The sequence below is a fragment of the Mustela nivalis genome (assembly GCF_964662115.1).
Source record: "Mustela nivalis genome assembly, chromosome: 13".
In the NCBI taxonomy this organism is placed as follows: domain Eukaryota; kingdom Metazoa; phylum Chordata; class Mammalia; order Carnivora; family Mustelidae; genus Mustela; species Mustela nivalis.
The window spans coordinates 82388122-82407297 of NC_139032.1; the positions used below are offsets into that span (position 1 = coordinate 82388122).

General features: G+C 46.8%; 1 protein-coding gene across 16 annotated transcripts in view; it reads right to left on the minus strand.

Annotated features, from left to right (window-relative positions):
• The window catches only part of DENND1A (DENN domain containing 1A), a 496373-nt gene that overhangs the window by 144530 nt on the left and 332667 nt on the right, over positions 1 to 19176 (minus strand). For all 16 annotated transcript variants that reach the window (XM_082695480.1, XM_082695471.1, XM_082695477.1 and 13 more), the window contains one exon: positions 10530 to 10655. In XM_082695480.1, the coding sequence (XP_082551606.1) occupies positions 10530 to 10655 (126 nt within the window). The remainder of the gene's footprint in view (positions 1 to 10529; positions 10656 to 19176) is intronic.

Here is a 19176-nt window from a genome sequence, read left to right on the forward strand (position 1 = left end):
CATGGACCATATGGTAATCACCACTGTGGCGAGCGGTCAGAGGAAAGAGCGTGGTTGCTAGATTCAGGCAGATGGAGGGTCTGAGTCCTGGCTCTGCCACTTCTTTAAAAAGGGACATAACCTTTCTTAGCCTTGGTTTCTCATCAGTCAAATGGGGATACACTACTCTCTCCATAGAAGAACTGTAAAAATCAAGTAATGGACTATATGTAAAAAGTCTAGCACATAACAAATTCTTCATGTTATTTTCTTTTCCTTAAGACAAGTCTTAATGATTTATTTAACAAAACTATGTTCAGCTCCCGAACAACAAAGGACGTTATAGGTAAGAACTATTATCATTTCATTCACTGCACAGATAATTACTGAGCGCCTTCTACATAGCAGTCTGTGTGCCAGAGGTCCATGAGTCACACGACATTCCTCCACTTTCCAGAGTGGGTTTCCATCTCTTTGGGCAAGGGGAGCACGAGACTGAATGTAATGTAGCTGTGTATTTCTGAGAATGTATCCACACCCCAAAGAAAATCAGTGTGGACTCATGTCTGGGAGGGTGGGCAGAGGGGAAGAAATCTACAAGTTTATCCTCTAATCACCACAAATACCATAATGTCCCCCACAGAACCATCCCACCATCACTCCGTCTTAGGTTACTGAGCTGCTACTATGTATGCGCTGGGGGCAGAAGAAGGAATACTCCAGAATCCTGTTTTTAAGCTCACGGTCTAGCTAGTACATGGAATCATGAATCACTGTTTTAGGCTCAAAATTGTCAAATGTTAATCACTGCTTAAAAGCGGATCAGAAAGGTCTCTTTTTCAGAGTCTCCATGAAAAAGTAAAAGACCCTAAAATGAGATCATTTGACTAAAGACTCCAATAATAGCACCCATTTCTCTTTGCCACTGTCCCCGAAGATACAATATTTAAAAGTGAGTTTACTCCACTAATATACTGATCTCTTCTATGTTCCTACCTGGACCTGATTATTTACTCCACGGGATGATCCCATAAAGGGTGATCTTCTCTAGACCCTAACTGCCTCTGGTCAGGTACCACGTAGCTGCTGGGTTGTGTCTTTGTTTTACACTTCTACACTGACGGTACTGTGTTTGCGTCCGATTCTTCTCACACTCTAAGGGATTGTGTGTGTGTGTTTTTAAACTAAGCATCTCTACTGTGCAACACTGAAATACAGTCACTAGTCTGATGCATAGTATGGGAAAACAGGTATCGCTCATTCATTTGTTCTTCCACACATTCAGCAAATACTTAACAAGTACCTATTAAAAATATCAGAGTATGTGAGGAACACCAAGGAATACAGAATGTGGTCCAATCCTACAGGAACAAAGTAAGAAAGGAATCAGGATTATGATATGAGATCAAAGAATGGAAATCTCCCCCTGGATAGTCTAAGGTACCACTAGGTGTGGTTTATTTTTCAAGTATTTTAGAACATGTGGGAATTTCATTTTGGTCATATTCAGTGATGCTCTTTGAAATCACTCAGGGAAGCTTGATCATCATGTTTAAGCAGATTTCCTGCCAGTTCTTATCTTCTCTCACTTAAGGACCTACTTTTACTTGAGCAGTCTACTTCTAGAACAATGGCTCTCAGTTCAGCAAGCATTTGTGGTGTGGCTCCAGGATGTCAGGACTCCGAAATTATGTCCACAAGCAGCATCGGTGTCCAAACCTGGGAGGCGGACTATAGAGGTTTGGGGTCAATATCGAATGATGGTCATCTTCTCCCAAGAGGCACAAAATATTTTGATGAAATAGAACAAAAGATTCTTGATTATATTTTCTCTTGTGCATTAAAAAAAGTGGACTCCAATGCATTTCTTAATTTTAAACCCTTGGTACCTATCCCCCTCATATTTGCCTGTAAGTACTGGTGAGCAATAACATAAATGAGTAATTATTTCCTTTAGTTTTTATTCGATATTATGTGTTTTCTTACAAATCCTTCAGTTACTTCATGAGGTAGGAATAAATAAGCCAAACTCTCATTCGTGTTGTGAATGGCTTCGGATACTCTGACACTTGAACAAGAATGTTTGGCCACCGTTGTTCTAGAATGTGGCAGTGTCATTCTCCACTTCCTCCTTTACTTTCTTGACCTAAGAGGGGTTACTATCCTTGAGTTACTATCTACTGTCAGCAAAAACACTGTGCTGGTGTTTTACGTACATTACTGCTATTTTTATCAGCAGTCCTATAACGTAGGCATTATCTGCATTTTACAGATGAGAAAACTGAGGCTCAGAAAAGTTAAGAGACTTCCAGAGCCAAGACAAAAATCCAGGTGACTCCAAACATACTCTTTCCATCGCACTCTGCCTCCTTGGCTGTTGAGAGCAGCAGAGCTTCTTTCTTCCCTGCTTCATCTACAGGGTTATGACCTTGACTTGGGATGATCACTAAGAGGAGAAAGACTGGCAACTGGTACGTTATGAGCCCCTCTCTAGTCCACTATAGATTCCTGCTGTCAACACTTCTGTTTAGCTCAGGACAGCAGGTTTGGGCTATAATTCCCTATCTGCTTGCTTAAAATAAACTAAAAAAAAAATAAGAAAATCTCTGACCAACTTTCCCTACAGAATATCCATGGGGACATACCCACCCTTCACAAACACACCACTGTCTGCTTAAAGACAGCGTGGGCTCTGTGTGGAAAACAATTTGGTGGTTCCTCGAAAATAAAATCACCACATGACCCAACAATTCCATTTCTAGGTATGCACCCCAAAGGAACTGAAAATGGGGCCTCCAACAGATGCGTGCACAGGAAAGTTCACAGCGGTATTCACCAGAGCCGAAAGGCGGGAGCCACCCAAGTGTCCATCCATCCATTCAAGACTGGACAAGCAAAATGTGGGAGTTCCATACATACAGTGGAATATTACTCAGCCTTAAAAGGGGATGAAGTCCCGACACCAGCTACATACAGTGTGGAGGAGCCCTGAAAATGTTATGCTCAATGAAATTAGCCATACGCAGGAGGACAAGTAACTCACTTCAGGAAATATCTAGAATAGGGACATTCATAGAGAGTAGAGGAGAGGCTACCAAGGACTGGCGGGACGGGCAAGTGGGGAGTTACTGCTTAATGGGCTCAGAGTTTCTATCTGGGGTAACGCAAATTTTGAAAACACGGTGATGGTGCTTGTACAGTATTGTGACTGTAATTAATGCCACTGAATAGCATACTGAGCGATGGTGAAAATGGAAAATTTATGTTATATGTTTTTACCACCAAAAAAAAAAAATTTTAAAAAAGGGGGAGAAGAAGAGGAAAAAGCGTGAGCTCATAGACAGACATGGGTTCAATTTCCAGCTCGAGGCTCCCAAGCAGTGCAGAGAATCTCAGAGCCAGCAAAGAGGAGCACACGCCAGCCTCTTCCAGGCTTTCTCCTTTCCCCTGCTTCCCTTACCTCCCATGTCTCGTTCTCCTGCACACACTGTTTTCGGGTTCCTCAACCCTTTCTTGTAGCACAAGACGGAGGCACAAATTAGTGACACTCCTTGTATATGTTCTGGGCATCCTCTGCTTGCCCGCGTGGAGAGCAGGGAGCGCATGCCAGGAAGGGCTCTCTATGCTTTCCATCCTGAGCTGTGGCTAGACCGAGTCAATGCAAATCTGCTCCTTACCATGCTGTGACAAGCTGGCACCCCAAGTCAGGCTTCTGCATGCAGCTGACTTGCACTTCTTCTATTCAGAAGCCTTCAAAATACGGCGTTTCAGACCTTTATTCACAAAGGCGATTGTTGCGATATTAATTAAAATATTAAAAGACTGGAAACGATCTAAAGGTCCAATGAGAATAGTTACAGAAATGATGGTGGCTGTCCTTGATGGGATGTTCGGCAGCTGTACAAAAACCGTGTCTGATGTAACGTTAGATGGAGGAGGAACAAACTTTTAACTTAGGTTTGACAGCAGCTACGGAAACACTTCGCAACATGAAAAGTTATTGACAAGAGCATATGAAAGGTAGTTAAATTAAGGTAGGTGGGTTAGTTCAGTGGGACCATTGTGGTGTTCGAATGTTTCTAGTTTCTAAATACTCTTCTGTTTTCCGTTACACTAAAAACGCGTAGAGATATAGTTGTGCCTTTTGAAGCCATGAGATCAATGGCGTTACTCAACCAGGAAACAGATATACATGGTGTTTTTCCGACCTGTTCCAACACAGCCTCGTCCGTTCATGCTTGAAAGCCAGGCTATCAATTTGCTTTTATCTTAACTTGTCTGTCTTTAAGGGGTTTTTTAGGTGGATAAATATGAGTCAGCAGTATCATGTGCAAAATGAGGGGCTATAAGGTGGATGAGGCCAGCGTACCCACAGCTGAATCTGGAAGCCAGGCCTCCTGGGACAGACTAAGCAAGCGGAGTCGGATGCTGCCTGCACGGCCTCCTTCCGAGCACATGAATGTGACCGCCTGTTCACTGCCCCCACCCCAGCACCGGCTCCCTGAGGGCAGGGGCTGCGCTCCCTTCATCCTGGGGAGGCCCAGCTGGCAGCCTGGCCCAGAGAGAGCCGCGCTGGCCTGCTGACTCAACGACACTCACAGTACCCCATCCCTCCCGGCCTTTCTGCAGACCCTGGCACGGAACAGGATGAGTTCGAAAGCACCAATATCCATCAGTTTTGCTCTTTGATTGGATGTTTTACCAAACCCTGCAGTGGGCCAGAGGTGGGAACAAGTACCTGTAAATGTACTATCTTGAGGCGACTCCACGTATGAGCTTATGAGAAACTACGAACGGAAAAAGGCAGGAAATTAAAACACACAATTCTATTTTTGAAAGTTCTTTCAAGCTGAGGCCACTGTGCTGTCTTCCAAAGAGAGGGTGGTAGGTTAGTCTTGCTCAGATTCCACAATGATATAATTTTAAACAAAGGAGTGTGGGAAAAGTAAGATTCTTTTAAAAATTCATTCGTTCTCTCTGAGAGGGAGGAAGGGGAATGTTCGCGGCAAATTCAAGAAGCACACTGCTATACATATCCTCCAAAAGTGCCATTTTCCACCAAGCACAGAAAGGATCCTCGGCCTAGCAATTAAAATCATTTGTCTTTTATCCCCTTCTTGCCAAAAAGGACCCCAGCCCTAACTAGTTAATCCCTAACACACACTGCTACTCCCAGAGTTGCCTGGCAACTGCAAGGAGGCGTGTCAGAGAGCAAGAAAGGCCTAAGTAAATGAGCTAGAGCCTGGGCCGCTGCTTGACATGGATAAAGGGGGTTTTTCTGAACGGGGCTGCCTGGCTGCTTGTGGTTCTGTCATTTAAGTGGAGAAGAACAAGTTGACATGGCCGATACTGTTAAATATCTTGGGCTCTGCACCTCCTGTTCTCTGCGTGGCTGAAAAATGGGTCACATGCCCTTGCGATTTGTAGGCACTGTCCCCTCTGCCAGGGAGCACCAACCTCCAGAGCCTAAAGACAAGGCAGGATGTGCCGTGTTTGCGTTGCACACACTGAACACAACCCCGGCCTTGCACACCTCTCTGCTCCTTACTTTCTGTCACCCATCCCTCCAACCACTATTCCAAGATTGACTCACTGACGCCTGCACCCTGCCATGACCTGCGCCCGGCGCTGGCAATGCGGAGAGAGTTGTTAACGTGGAGCCTGAGGAAATCAGAACAAAGAGAGGCAAGAGGGTGCGGTGGAAGGAACCTGAGTTTTGGAGTCGGGCAGACCTGAGTCTGCCTCCTGGCTCTTCCGCCCACCGGGAAGTCACCGGCGATCTCCGCCTTCATCCCCCACCTGGGACGCGGGAAGGAAGGGGGCCGTCGTGGGAGACGGCTGAGATCACGGAAGCGGAGCCACTGGGGAGATGAACCGAGCTCCATCCAGCCTTGTGGGAGGCCGCCGAGCGGGTATCCCACTCTCTGGCCCTTTGGGAGAAGAATTCACCTGGCCCTGAAGAGACACTGCCAGCTAGCCCATGCAGGCCCTCCTGCCTGGGTCCGGCCTGGAGCCCTAGGCAGGGACAGGGACAGCGAGGCTCTGGCATGTGGCCGGCCTCAGCAGGGGGATGCCGTCGCCTTCCCTTCCGGGCAGGGGAAAGAAAGCGACGCTCGAGATTCCCCAGCCAGCTGCATTTTGAAATTTTTCCAGTCGGACAGGGCAAAAAAAAAAAAGGCCAAAGAGTTAAAAGTCTCCAGTGAGCCGTGGGCCGTGGAGGAGGAGTGGCGCGTCCTGGCCCCTCCGGTGGGGGCTCGCCCCCCTCCCCGAGCCAGGCAGGGCACCGAGGGGCGCAGCGGGAGCCGGCCGCCAAGCAGAGTAGAAAGCAGCGCTGTCTAGTCTGTCACGTTTCATGTTGTAAAAAATCCAAACCCGGTGACTCCGCAGTGACCTGAGTCCCGAGGCTGCGCCCGCTGGCCCAGGGTGGGAAGCCAGCACACTGGAGCAGTGCGGCAAACGCTGGGGACATGCAACAGGGCAGCTAGAGGGGAAGAGCCATGGGAGCTCTGGGGGTCTGCAGTGCCCTTCGCACCCACACCCGCTTCTCGGGGCCCCCCACCCTGTAGGCTCCCTCTGCCATCAGCCGTGGAACATTCTCCACATGTAAGGCTGCTGCTTGGGCCCTGCCCTCAGTCTGTCTCAGGGGCTCTGCCCGCCAGGCTGCCACCTGCTTCTGGCTGCCAGCTTTCTCCCTCACCTTCCATAGCAAAGGCTTCCATGTACTTGGACCGTCTAACCAAGTAAATCCATGTCAGGGATTCTGCCTGAGGAAATAATTCAGACGGTGCATGAAGATTTCTATAAAGATGTTCATCACAGTGTGATTTAAAATGGGGAGAGGTTACCCACGATCTGAAGAACCAGCATGAGGATGATGGGGTGGGCCTCAGCACTGACTGCAGATTGTGGGAACGTGAGAAAAATCTCAGACACTTGCCGTTTTAAGAGCCCCACAGGTGGCTCTGATCCACGCAGAGTTAAGAACCACAGGGGTCACCTGATGGGGTACGTGCTGTCATCGTAAGAGATGTTTAAGGAGAGTTTTTATATAAGGTGAAAAAATACTACTACAACATACTAAAACTACTACAGTATACTAAAACATAAAACCACATACTAAAAGGCAAAACCAAATAACTGAGAAGTGGATTACTTTGCCAGGAATATATCAACTGTCTTTAAGGAAAAAAACCAAAACCCAAAACCTAAATGAAACAAAAACAATCCTGAAACCCTAAAGCCTAGGTAGAAACATGCTAACATGTTGTCTTAACTCCAGACGAGAGGATTATGGGTATTTTCTCATTTCTAGTCCTCTGTTAAACTTTTTTTTTTTTCCTTACCAAGAGCAGGTGCTATTTTTATAACCAGGGAATCAACTAAAAGACAAGTGGCCCTGGGGAGGGCACCCTAACCTCTCAGCACCGTGCTTACTGTCACCCAAAACAGGCTCACCCAAAGTACCATTCCCCATGCCACCCCCGTGTGGCCAATGCCCACTAACCCTTATCTCTTCTTGGGCTCATTTGTGCTTTGCAGTCAATTATTTTAATTAATTCCCCAAACAATCTTGCATAGGAAGTGCTGTTAGCCCATCTCTCAAATAAGGAGAAATTCCTAGAATTAAATCTATGGTTTAAAAACCATCGAGGTAGCATGGTGATGATGCCTGGTCAGAAAATTGCAGGCTCTCTGGCTTCCCTCCTGGCCGTCCAGAAAAAAGCTATTTGGGAGCTGATAAATGGGACCAAAGGCACGACAATCTGCCATATTTCATTGATTCTAAGATGCAGATTTCTTCACACTGTAACACCTCTGGAATCCGGATGTGTCTTACAACTGATGGCATCCAACGTGATGGATCCAGCACCCTTTCCTGTTTCGTAATGGCACCCAGAGTAATGGTACATCTTATGACTGAAAGGCAACCCAGGCTCAGTGAAATGTACCTTGTTTTCAACCAAACCCATCATCCTATCCTCAGAATGCCACTTTTAATAACTATATAATATTCTAGCATATGGATAGACTTTAATTTCTTTAACCAGTTGCCTATTACGGACACTTAGGTCTGTTCCATGTTTTTACCATTATCAGTACTGCTACTGGGAATACCTTGCATTAAGTTTTTCGCTTTTTCTACTTACAGGCATCATCACCTTCTCCTAGGTCCAAATCTTGGGAGACATTTGACATCTCTTGCCCCTCGTCTCCCACATCTCGTATCTTTGCAGATGCATCTAGTCATTTCTTCTTCATGGGACCTCTTCCTGGTGTTACCACCAGAGGGCTCTCTTCTGAGTCTCCTGGACAGTCCCCTGGTCTCTGCTTCAAACTCCCCTTTCAGTCCATCACTCTAGTACTGGTCAAACACGACAAACAGTCTTAGCATATCTCTGCTCAAAACCTGATATTTCCTACAAGGCGAAGTTCACACTTCTAGCCTAGCATCCCAGGCCCTGTCAAATTTGGCTCCAACCTCTCCAGCAGCCTCTTCTCCCTATCCAAACCCACGACTCCAGACAAAGTGGAAATGAGGGGTACTGCCTCCAAGCCTTTGCTCACTCAGTTAACTCCACACCTGCCACATGGAGGGACGCTCTCTCTTTTTCCAAACCTGAGCCATCAGACCCAGGTCAAGTTTTACCTTCCCTATGAAACGTTTTATGGCTCATTTGATCCTTATAACCATCTGGAGATGTAGAATGATAGGTATTCTTAGCTTCATTTCACAGGTGAAGAAACTGAAGTTTAAAGAGATGAAGTGGCCTGTTCAAGGTCATATAGCTTAGAAGTGCAGAGCCCGGCTTTGAACTCCAGGGCTTCCGTCCTCAAACCCAGGGACTTTTAGAGTCAAGTGCAAATACAACCATAAAATTCTTCTGAGGAACAACTTGTGCCCAGATCATGTATCCAGCAATCCCTCCCAAGATTCAACAGCCTCTGTATTCTAGACAATCATACGACAAAATGAAATCATTTTAAGAGTGGAAATACTGCATGTTTGTCAGTTCCCAGCGACGCAAGGAAAGGACTAGACCAGTTATCCCATTCACCTTTCAGAGATGGAAAGACAACAGTATCTTTCTTGAATTATACGAGCTCTCCAATGAGCACTAGACCTGACTGGTTCAGCTGGGCCCAGGGTATGGACAAAGAATCAGAGCTGCCTCACTTGGAGACAAGTAGGACATGGGGAATTTGTTTTAACTAAGAGCTTTAGTGGACCTCAGGGAAGCAGCTCTAAGGAAGCAAAAAGAAAGTACATCCCTTGTGTTATGACCATGACATTGCCTGAAGCAGAGGCAGCTTAGAAAGGCAAGCCCAAGTGCTGGACAGGAGACAAGGAACAAGGAATGGTGGCACCAGACTGCTGCTTCCTGAGTCCCCGACCTGGCAGCAAGTGTGCTCTGGGTAAAGGGAAAACAAGGTGGTTACTATTATTCTGGGTCTCACTTAGACACATGATGGAGTCACAGTAATCAAAAAAAAATTCTTAACAATGTGTAACGGTGGCTCATGGGGAAGCATAACCAAGATTCACTGTCAGAGTTTGCACGTGAAATGCACCGCCTGACATATAACTCACCTTGTCATTTAACAGAATAAAATGCCGTGGGTTAAAACCAAGACGGAAACGAACAGTCCCGGCCTATAGGCAGTGCGACCTATGGCTGGTTCCTCAGACCCACTCTAGCCAGGCTGGATGCGGCTGCCATCACCGGCAGGCTCAGGATGAAGGAGGCTCTGCGCTCTTGAGAGAATAGGGCTGTTGGCAAGGTCACCCCCCAGTTTCCCTCCTATGCATGGTGACTTGGGCCCAAGCCCAGTTCTCCATTCTCTGTGGCCAAGAGGCCAGAAGTAGGCAGAGGAGAGGGTTATCAGGCGGGAGCTTCCCACTGAGGCCGGGAGAGTCCGCACTTTTTTTGGTTTTAGGGTTGCCCCTAAATATCTTCGCATCTTCACAGTAACTTCCCACCGCACAGGGCAGGCAGGGGAATGGACGAGGCTACTGAGGCTCAGGAAGGCCGAGTCAGCACGCCAAGTGCACTTTGGGAGCACCTGAGGAGTGAATCGCTAGGATGCCTTGCTTTCCCAAGGGTGGAGCCGAGGCCCCTTCCTAGGAAAAGGGCCTTGAGACACAGAGGGAAAGCATGGTTTTGGGACTATTCAGCTCCTCTGCTGGGTTAGCAAGTCATATCTCTTTTGAGCCTCAATTTCCCCATTTGTCAAGTGGAAAAGATCCTCAGAGAGCAGGTATGTGAGAGGTCTGGGCCCTGTCTTAACACGCAGCTGGTGCCACTGTCCAGGGAGGGGACAGGTCTTTAACGTTCACAGGAGTAGTGACCGCTTCACGCTCCACACAGAGCGGCATGGCTTCCTCATGCTAAGAGGAAAGGCAAGGGGAGGCACCCCCAGCCCCTCACAACGCAGATGCACAAACCCTTCTGGGTGAATTCAACCACCAGATGAAGAGCTGAATTCCTGTGACCCCTGAGGTATATTTCTCAGCCCTGACGTAGATTTATAAATGCCAAGAAGCTACTCACCGGCTCAATTTTCAGAGCATTTCGGTAGCTGCCGAAGAAAGCCGCCTGGGCCTTGAGGAAGGCCCTGGCCACGCCATCGCCAGTAGTTGTGGACACCTTCTTTAGCCGGTTCTTCAGGGAAGAGATCTGGTGACAGAGAGAAAGGAGACGCGGGTTGAGGGCAGGGTGGGTGGACGGCTGGCAAAACCCGATACATACAGAGCTCGAGAAACTTCCTGGGAGGGGGATGGAATTAACAGCTCAGGGGCTGGAGAACAAACCGCATTCAATATTGGGGCAGGTTTCTGAAACTGAATCGAGCGTATCGAGTCAGAGCAAAAACAAAACCATTTTCTGAGTAGTTTCAATGTACTAGATATGCCCGTTCACATGCATTTTCTAATTTAATTCTTTCCGCAGTCTTGCAAGGAAGGGACCAGCGCTCCTGTCTTACAAGGGTGAAACAGTCGCAGTGAGGTTAGATTACATGCCTAGGAACAAGCCCAAGAACTGGCCAACTGGAATATGACTTGAAAGTCTTATAATCTGAGCCCAAATGACAAAAATTATTTTAGTTCGAAGTCTACTCCGTCTTTAAATTACTTACAAATATTAGAAATGAATGGCTTATTTATAACATATATACCTCACACCTCATACTCTGGATACATGCTAAATACATAAACACATGTGATATATATTTATTAAATATATTATAACTTATGTTTATTAAATATAAAGTAACTAGAGGAATAACATATATATTCTTACATCCTTCATACTCTAAAGGAATCATGGCAGCCTTACAGATATGTACTCAAAGAGATTCAGGAAAATAGTTAAGAAAGCCATGGCACTGGGAAAGCAGCCAGAAATATTTAGTATATAAATGTAAGCTATAAGGCCTTACATGGTGGCTAGACTGGCCTGCAAATTTGACTTAAGAGCCTCCTAGTGGTCAAAGCAAAAAGAGAAACTCAAGTTGTGAGATTCTTTGGGTCCATGTAGTACAAACAAACCACTTGCACAAATGAAAACGCATTTTCCTGAAAGTGAGAACTCAAAGAGATTTCTCCTGTGAATCCTCAGTGTAGGAAACCCTCATGTGTGACGTGATGGCTCTTGCCCTCAACGTGAGAGACAATACCAAGCTTCCTGGTCTGTTTCTAACAACCTTTCCATTCACCTCAGGCTGCTGCACTACACAACTTCCGGGCACACCATTCACGTTGTATTTGTTCCATGTGAAAAGTATCCCTGGAACTTGGCAATGTGATAGCCTTGAGTCAACGGTGATCTAACAGTGGAAAAAACCAGACCTGGGCCCTGCCCACGCGAAGCTTATATTCCGGTGAGGAAAATACCAAACCCGTGCGGCGTTGCTACGCGATGAGTCTATGCTAGAGCTCACTGAGGAAGTCAGCAAGGCTTCCTGGAGAAAATCAGGCTTGAACAGAAATCTGGAGGATGAGCTTAGGTAGAACCTGGCAAAGACGGGAAGGAACAGTGTCCGGGGAACAGGAGAAAAAGCCTGTGGTGACAAGGAGCTCGGAGAACAGAAAGGACTATGGCTTCAGGGGAGACAGTGATGGAGAATATGGCCTGAAATGAGACTAGAGGAAAAGGCAGAGGTCAGAAGTGCTGTGAGTACAGTAAGGAGTTTTTTTTCCTTCGTCTTGAGGGAAAATGTAAACCTAATGACTGTTTTCAAGCATGTAGGTGACATATTGAGAGAATATTTCAGGAATCTGTATGGGCTTCGATATAAGATTACCTGATGGCCTGATATTATTTAAGGATAAAATAGAAAAATTAGATTCAGGTGGTCCATGAACCACCTACAAACTTTTAATATGAATGAGTGATGATCATTTTTCTGGGCATAGGCTCCACACTTTTCCTCAGATCCCTAAAGGTACCCATGAACCTAAAAATACTAAGGATCGCTGGTCTGGGATAGATTACACAGACTTTAAAAATGCTCCTTGGGGGTGCCTGGGCAGCTCAGCTGGTTGCGTGACTCTTGGTTTCAGCTCAGGTTGTGATCTCATACGTCATGAGATCGAGCCCCATGTCACGCTCTGCTTAAGAAGAGTCTGTCTCGGGACGCCTGGGTGGCTCAGTTGGTTAAGCCTCTGCCTTCGGCTCAGGTCATGATCTCAGGGTCCTGGAATCGAGTCCTGCATTGTGCTCTCTGCTCAGCAGGGAGCCTGCTTCCCTCTCTCTCTCTCTGCCTGCCTCTCCACTACTTGTGATTTCTCTCTGTCAAATAAACACATAAAATCTTTAAAATGCAAAAAAAAAAAAAAAAAAAAAGAGTCTGTCTCTCTACACCCCCCCCCCCCACTCGCACATGCTCTCTCAAATAAATAAATCTTAAAAAAAAAAAAAAATGCTCCATGGACATTATTTCTTACTAACAAGCTTCTGATAAGGGATTTTTATTTTAAAAGTTTTACTTATTTGAGAGAGAGAGAGAGCATGAGCAGGGAGGAGGGGCAGAGGGAGAAGGAGAAGCAGATTCCCCTCTGAGTAGGGAGCCTGACGTGGGGCTTGATCCCAGAACCCTGGGATCAGGACAGGAGCCGAAGGTAGACAGACGCTGAACTGAGTCATCCAGGCACCCCAGGGATTTTTAAATAGCTTATTAAGATCTACTGTGTGTGGACCATAAAATTCACTCATTTGAAGTATATAGTTTAGTGGTTTTGAGTATAATGGTAAGGTTGTAGAACTATCACTATTATCTAATCCCCAACTATTTTTATCACCCCCCCAAAAAACCCATCTTATTGTCAGTTACGTCTCACCCCCCACCGATTTTCCTCCCCTCCTCCTGCACCCCGTCCTAGGTAACCATTAGCCCACTTTCTGTCTCTATGGATTTACCTATTTTGGGCATTTCATACAAATGGCATCATACAATAAGAGATCTTTTGTAACCGGCTTCTTCCACTCAGCATAAGCTCGTTTTAAACAAGGTGACTCCATGCTGTGGTACTTATCACCACTTCATTCTTTTTCACAGCTGAATAATATTCCATTGTGTGGCTATGCCACGTTTTATTTACCCTACATATTTAGCTGGTTGACGGGCGTCTGGGGTGTTTCCACACTGGGGCTATTATGAATAATGCTGCTATGAACATGCATGTAGAAACTTTTATGTGGAGACACCAAGAGATTTTGAGGCCAGAGTCTGCATGGTGAAAATCCTATTGCCAGAACTTATGAAGATAAGCTGAAAAGGACATGTGAAGTCGGGGACAACACCTGGGTGTCCACATCCTACTGACTGGGACGTCCCTATTCTGGGACACATGAGCCCCAGGGCCACAGTGGTACGAGCCCATGCAGAGCAATGCAGGCCACTCAGCAGCCGGGCAGACTCTGCCGTGGACTTTCAACTTGAAATAGCAACATGGAACAAAACAAAACAAAGCATCTTCATTAAAAGGTTCAAAATATTGCCCTTATCCAACTCTCCCAATAATAGAAATCCTGCCTCTCCCAGGGACGAGGGTGATGTCTCCATCCTTTGAAATGGTGCAAGCCACTGTCACTCTTCTGGCTCCTCAAAGGCCTTGGGCCACCTGTGCCGCGGATTATTCCTCACTTAACCTTCCCTGGCCTTTCCCTTTCATTCGGGAGGTGTTTAATTACCTTGGATTCACAACGCTGCACTTCAGGTGAGCCTCTCCTAATGGCCTCATTATCATTTTACACAAAGAAGTCGTTGCTGATTGAAACTGAGCAAATAAGAGTGTGTGCCTTCCTGCCCGCCCCAGATGGTCGGAAACCAGCCAAGTGGTCCTGGGCTCCTGGCGCCCCTGTGACCACTCAGGCCAAGACTTCTGAAGACCTCTCCTCACCCTGCAACACGGAGAAGCTTTTGTCAGCACTTCAAACTTTGAAACTTCAAGTATATGTGCATCTGATAACTGGTGATAGCATTTTGTCCTTTAAATAAAAGTGAGGGATGAAAATCGGAGGCTGAAAATAACCCAGAGTCATACATCTAAAACTGAACTTGCCAGGAGCCCATGTGGGGGTTCTGGTCAAATCATTAACATTGGGGTTCATCAGGCATAATCTGGGGGCGACAGAAATGCTGATGAGGCTCGCTTTCTCCTTTAATGAGGTATCAGGAGGAAGACAGAAAACAAAGGGAAGAGGATGCTACACTGAACGCATCAGCCTCTCTCAAATGCACCCCCCCACCCCCATCGCCTTCTCTGTCCCATCTTGGCCACTGCAGCATCAACCAGCTCGTCTCCTAGGCCAGATTCCGAGGTCAGATTCCGTAATCCTCCTTCCCTACCCACCACCGTTCTCCGCATCTTCTCAGCACCACCCCAAATATCCCAAACCCACCCTCCCCTTTCAGTGCCCCTGACCTTGGCACTGTGCCACAGAGCTCCATCCCTCCTCTCTGGCCCAGACTGATGGTGCAGCTGCCTAGACAGGCTGTGCTCAGTATCCCCTCAATGCCACCCACCCACAGCTGTCCTCGTAATCTCAGAAACATATGAATCTGGTCATTTCAATCCCTCCATCAAAATCCTTCAATGCTCCCCACCCTGGGCCATCACCACCTGCAGAAAAACATCCCAACTTCTCCAAGCAGTTGGTGACACTCTGCTCAGCTGGCCTCACTTCCCTCAGCCCAGCTTAATGTATGTTGGACTGACAGTGAATTATGATTTAGAAGCACTCACATCTCTCCAGCCCATACACAGGCCAACAACTCACACAGCATTGCCCCTTGTACCTTCTTGGTCTATTTGTGGAAGAGTTAGTCACCCTTCAAAAGACCATCCAAGTGCCTATCAATGGGGGTCAATTAAGTAAATTATACCACATCCTTACAATGAAATACTGCATAGCTGCTGAAAAGTATCTGACAGGATTTGAACTGACATAAAGAGATGTCCACAAAATACTGCCAAATGGGAGGAAAAATGCGAGTTGCAGAGCTAGACAGCATGAATCATGTAAAAGTTTATGTTGATATAGGTAGTAAAAATCTAAAATGCCATGCATCAAACTTTACCTACAGATGGATGCTTTCACTTTCTATTTTATGCACTTTCGATTGTTTTGATTATCTTTTATTAAAAAGCACATGTTCCTTTTAGAATAAAGAATTCAAATGAGGTATTTTTCCTTAGTAGTCAAATTAAAGGTTACTTTGGGTTAAGGGAAAGAGGGGATCCAGATGTCTCACCATCTAGAAGCCTTCCCTGACTACTAAGGCAGGGCCCACGACACCCTGCTGGCCCCTTGGACTGCCTTGGTGGGTCTTCGGTGAGAGGTCACTACCTCTCCTGCTAGATAGACTGAGTTCCCAGAAGGGCCAGCTGGGCCTGGCTGGTATAATCAGTTAGCAATTGCAGCTAAATGAAAGAGCGGGCGAGTGAGTGTTTAGATACCCGGAGAGGCACTTCCAGTGGTCAAACCCCTCCGCTTGGAGGAAAGTCTGGGATCACATTCTTTAGTAAATGATCATTAGAAGAATCTGGTCTCCATTGGGAAGAATGGGGCTGGGGAGAGAAATTAATACCCATCCGTCCATTCCCCTTCTGCAGAAAGCCACCACTTAGATGCAACCAGAACTGCAAGGAAAACAGAATTCTCGGTGAAAGCGGACACCTTGCCCAGTCTTAACTGCAAACGCAACTCGTGCAATGACGAGCAGCATTCCCTACCCCCGGTTCCTGCTCTGCCTGCTCACCGAGGGTCTCTTGACTTCCCTCATCCACTTCTCTGTCCCCATGCACTCCTCAGTCTGGGATCGGACATCCAGCTCTCCTACTTTCTTAACCTTTCTGAGCTTCCGTCTCCTTTGCTGTAAAATGAGGTCTCTGCTACACCCGTCTGCTCTGAGGCTTAAATTCCAGGGGATTGGAAATGGCTGGTGGAGACAACGAGTGCCTCGGTTCTTCGGTGTTCATGTTTCCTTTTGTCCCTAGACCACTGCAACCGTCTTTTAACTGCTGGGCTCTATTTTCATCCCAGTTGAATCCGTCTTTTGCATGAACTTGACTTTCTAAAACAAGAGGCTGCATCCCATTACTCCAGTCCTCCCAAATTTTCAAGGCTCCGTACTGCAAACATGATCAAGTCCAAATTCCTTAGCACAGTATTCGAGGCCTTCCACGGACGGGCTTGGCTCAAGCTCCATGTCCAACACTGTCCAGCACTCTACTGAGTTTTGGAGACCTCTAGGCCATGCCATGCTAAAAGCCTGGGGTGTTCTTTACCCACTCCCATTCTTGAACAAAATCCTTCTATTGAAACAAACAAACAAACAAAACCAAACAAACAAAACCCAACCAAACAAAAACAACAGCAAAACCCCCAAAGCCTCTTTCTGCCATGCCCTCTGTCAGAACAAACAGCTCTTTCTCAAGGCACAGGAGCTCATTCCTTTCATTGACGCCTCATCTTTGCAGGCCCAGGGCTGGGAAGGGGCTGGGAACAGCCTCGGGTGACCAGGGCCCAGCAGGAGAGCTTGCTGTCAGCCTCCCCCAGAAGAGCCACAAGGTAGCTCGTTACCACTTTAAAAGGGACTTTCGAGTGGCATGCGTCACCATCCTAGTGTTGAGCTTTTTGTATAATCAGTATTTATGTATCTTCCTCCCCACGAGAATGAAGAGAAGCTCTTTGTGCTCAGTAAATATAGGTTTCTTTCATTAATACTTGGTTGCAACTTGTGGCAGGTGTGGTGGGGTGGCACAAGATGGCAAGAAAGGTGGCCCACGATTCACCTAGCCACCTCTGACAGGAAAAGAGGTCCACAAAATCCTGCCAGACGGGGGCAAAAATGCAAGGTGCTGGGCAATTCATACGGCACAAATCATTTAAAAAGTCATATTATCCATATAAGTTTATATACACACGAAAAATCTAAAATGCCATGGATCGCGCACAAAAAGCATGAACCTTGCAGGGAGGTTTTCAGCTTCTGTTTTGTGCCCTTCTGAGTGTGAGGGCCTTTGTGCAGATTCCCCACTGCTTGGACGAGAGAGACTAAAGTCTTAGCCTGGCCTGTGAGGCCCCGAGTGACCAGCCTCAGCTTCTTTCAGATTTGAGGCTCCGTATCCCCTCCACGGCAGCGGCCACACCATCTGGGCCCCAGTCACACCGGCCTCTCTCACACCCCGGGCCCCGCGGGAGGCCTGCTCCTCTGGAGTGCTCCCAGCACCATCGGCCCCTCGCCCGCAAACCCAGTGCTGTCCACCTGGCTTTTCTGCCCGTAATTTATCACCCGTGTCGTCTGCTGTGGCAGCTGTGAGCACGGGCAATGTGCCTTGTGTGACTGAGGAACTCAAAAGTTTTACTTTATTCCATTTTCATCAATTAAAATTTAAATAGTCGCATGTGAATAGGGGCTACCATGCAGGACTACTCACTCTTCAGGTCTCGGCTCAAACAGAATCACTCCCGAGGTCTGATCCCTCAAAACAGACCAAGGTTCCCTGTCCTATACTCCCCAGGGCCCTTCCCCTCAGAGACACACAGCAATGCGTTCTTTTAAAGAGTCTGTCTCAAGCCAGACTATGCAGGGGGTCCCACTTGCATTAAGCGCTCAGTGTCAGAAATGAAGTTAAAAGACTTGTTGTTTTGACCAGTAGGACACCCAGCAGCAGCTGGGGGAAGGCCAGAGAGTCACACTTTCTTTGCCCCTTGGAAAACGGCCTGTAAGGACTAAGGCAAAGTAATTCTTCCTTTCCAGAAGAAACTAGCTATCAAGGTTTTGTTATAAGATTTCCTGGGGGAGTCTGGGTCTGGAGAAGTGAGAATGAACTACTGCCTTGTTTTCCCATTTCCAGGGGCACACCTACATCGGCCCTCTGCTACTTCACATTGGTAGTGAAAAATGGCAGTGTATCTACCAAGGCCTTAGTTCTTGGCTCCCACTTGAAGCAAAAAGTCTTGAAATGTAAAGGTAATCCCACCCCACTGTCTCTCACAGTAACAAGTTTCTGGGAAAACCAGGAATTCATTAGGAAAAAGCAAGAAGAATTAGTGTTTATCAACTCCCCTACTAGATACCAAATGCCATGGCAGGTGTTTTCAAACCCAGTTGTATTAAAACTTCAGAACCGGGTTAGACAGGCAGGATTATCCCCACTACATAGACAAGGAAAGTGAGCCTCGGCTCCATGTCACATAGCAAAGGGCAGAGGCCAAAGTCAAGCCCAAGTCTGCCTTACTCCAAAGTCTATGCTATTTCATTGATTCTCACTGGTGCCAGGATTTCTTAAAATCAGCAAATTATATCTGTCCTTGATACTGGTTTATTTATTCCCCAACTTAATATATCTCCATTATTGCTTCCTTTCATTCCTTGCTTTTCTGCTTCTTTCTTGAGAACATGGTTGTACCTTGACCTCAGTTGGCTTTAATTGGTTCTTCTGCATCCCATTTTCCCCTCAAAGATCCCAGTTCTCCATGGGGGAGTGGGGCCTGTGCTAGTTATGTGGAGCTCCAAGCTGGAGCTGGCTATGACCCTAGGGGCCCAGGTTTCTGCTCCCTCTGTCTCTCCTGACATCTCACTGGTCGAGCATTAAGTCAGAAAGTTAGAGGCGAGCCTTACAATCTAAGCAGCTTTTGTTAGACAAAAGGATCAATTTTCATTACGTGAATGGCTACTTCACTATAT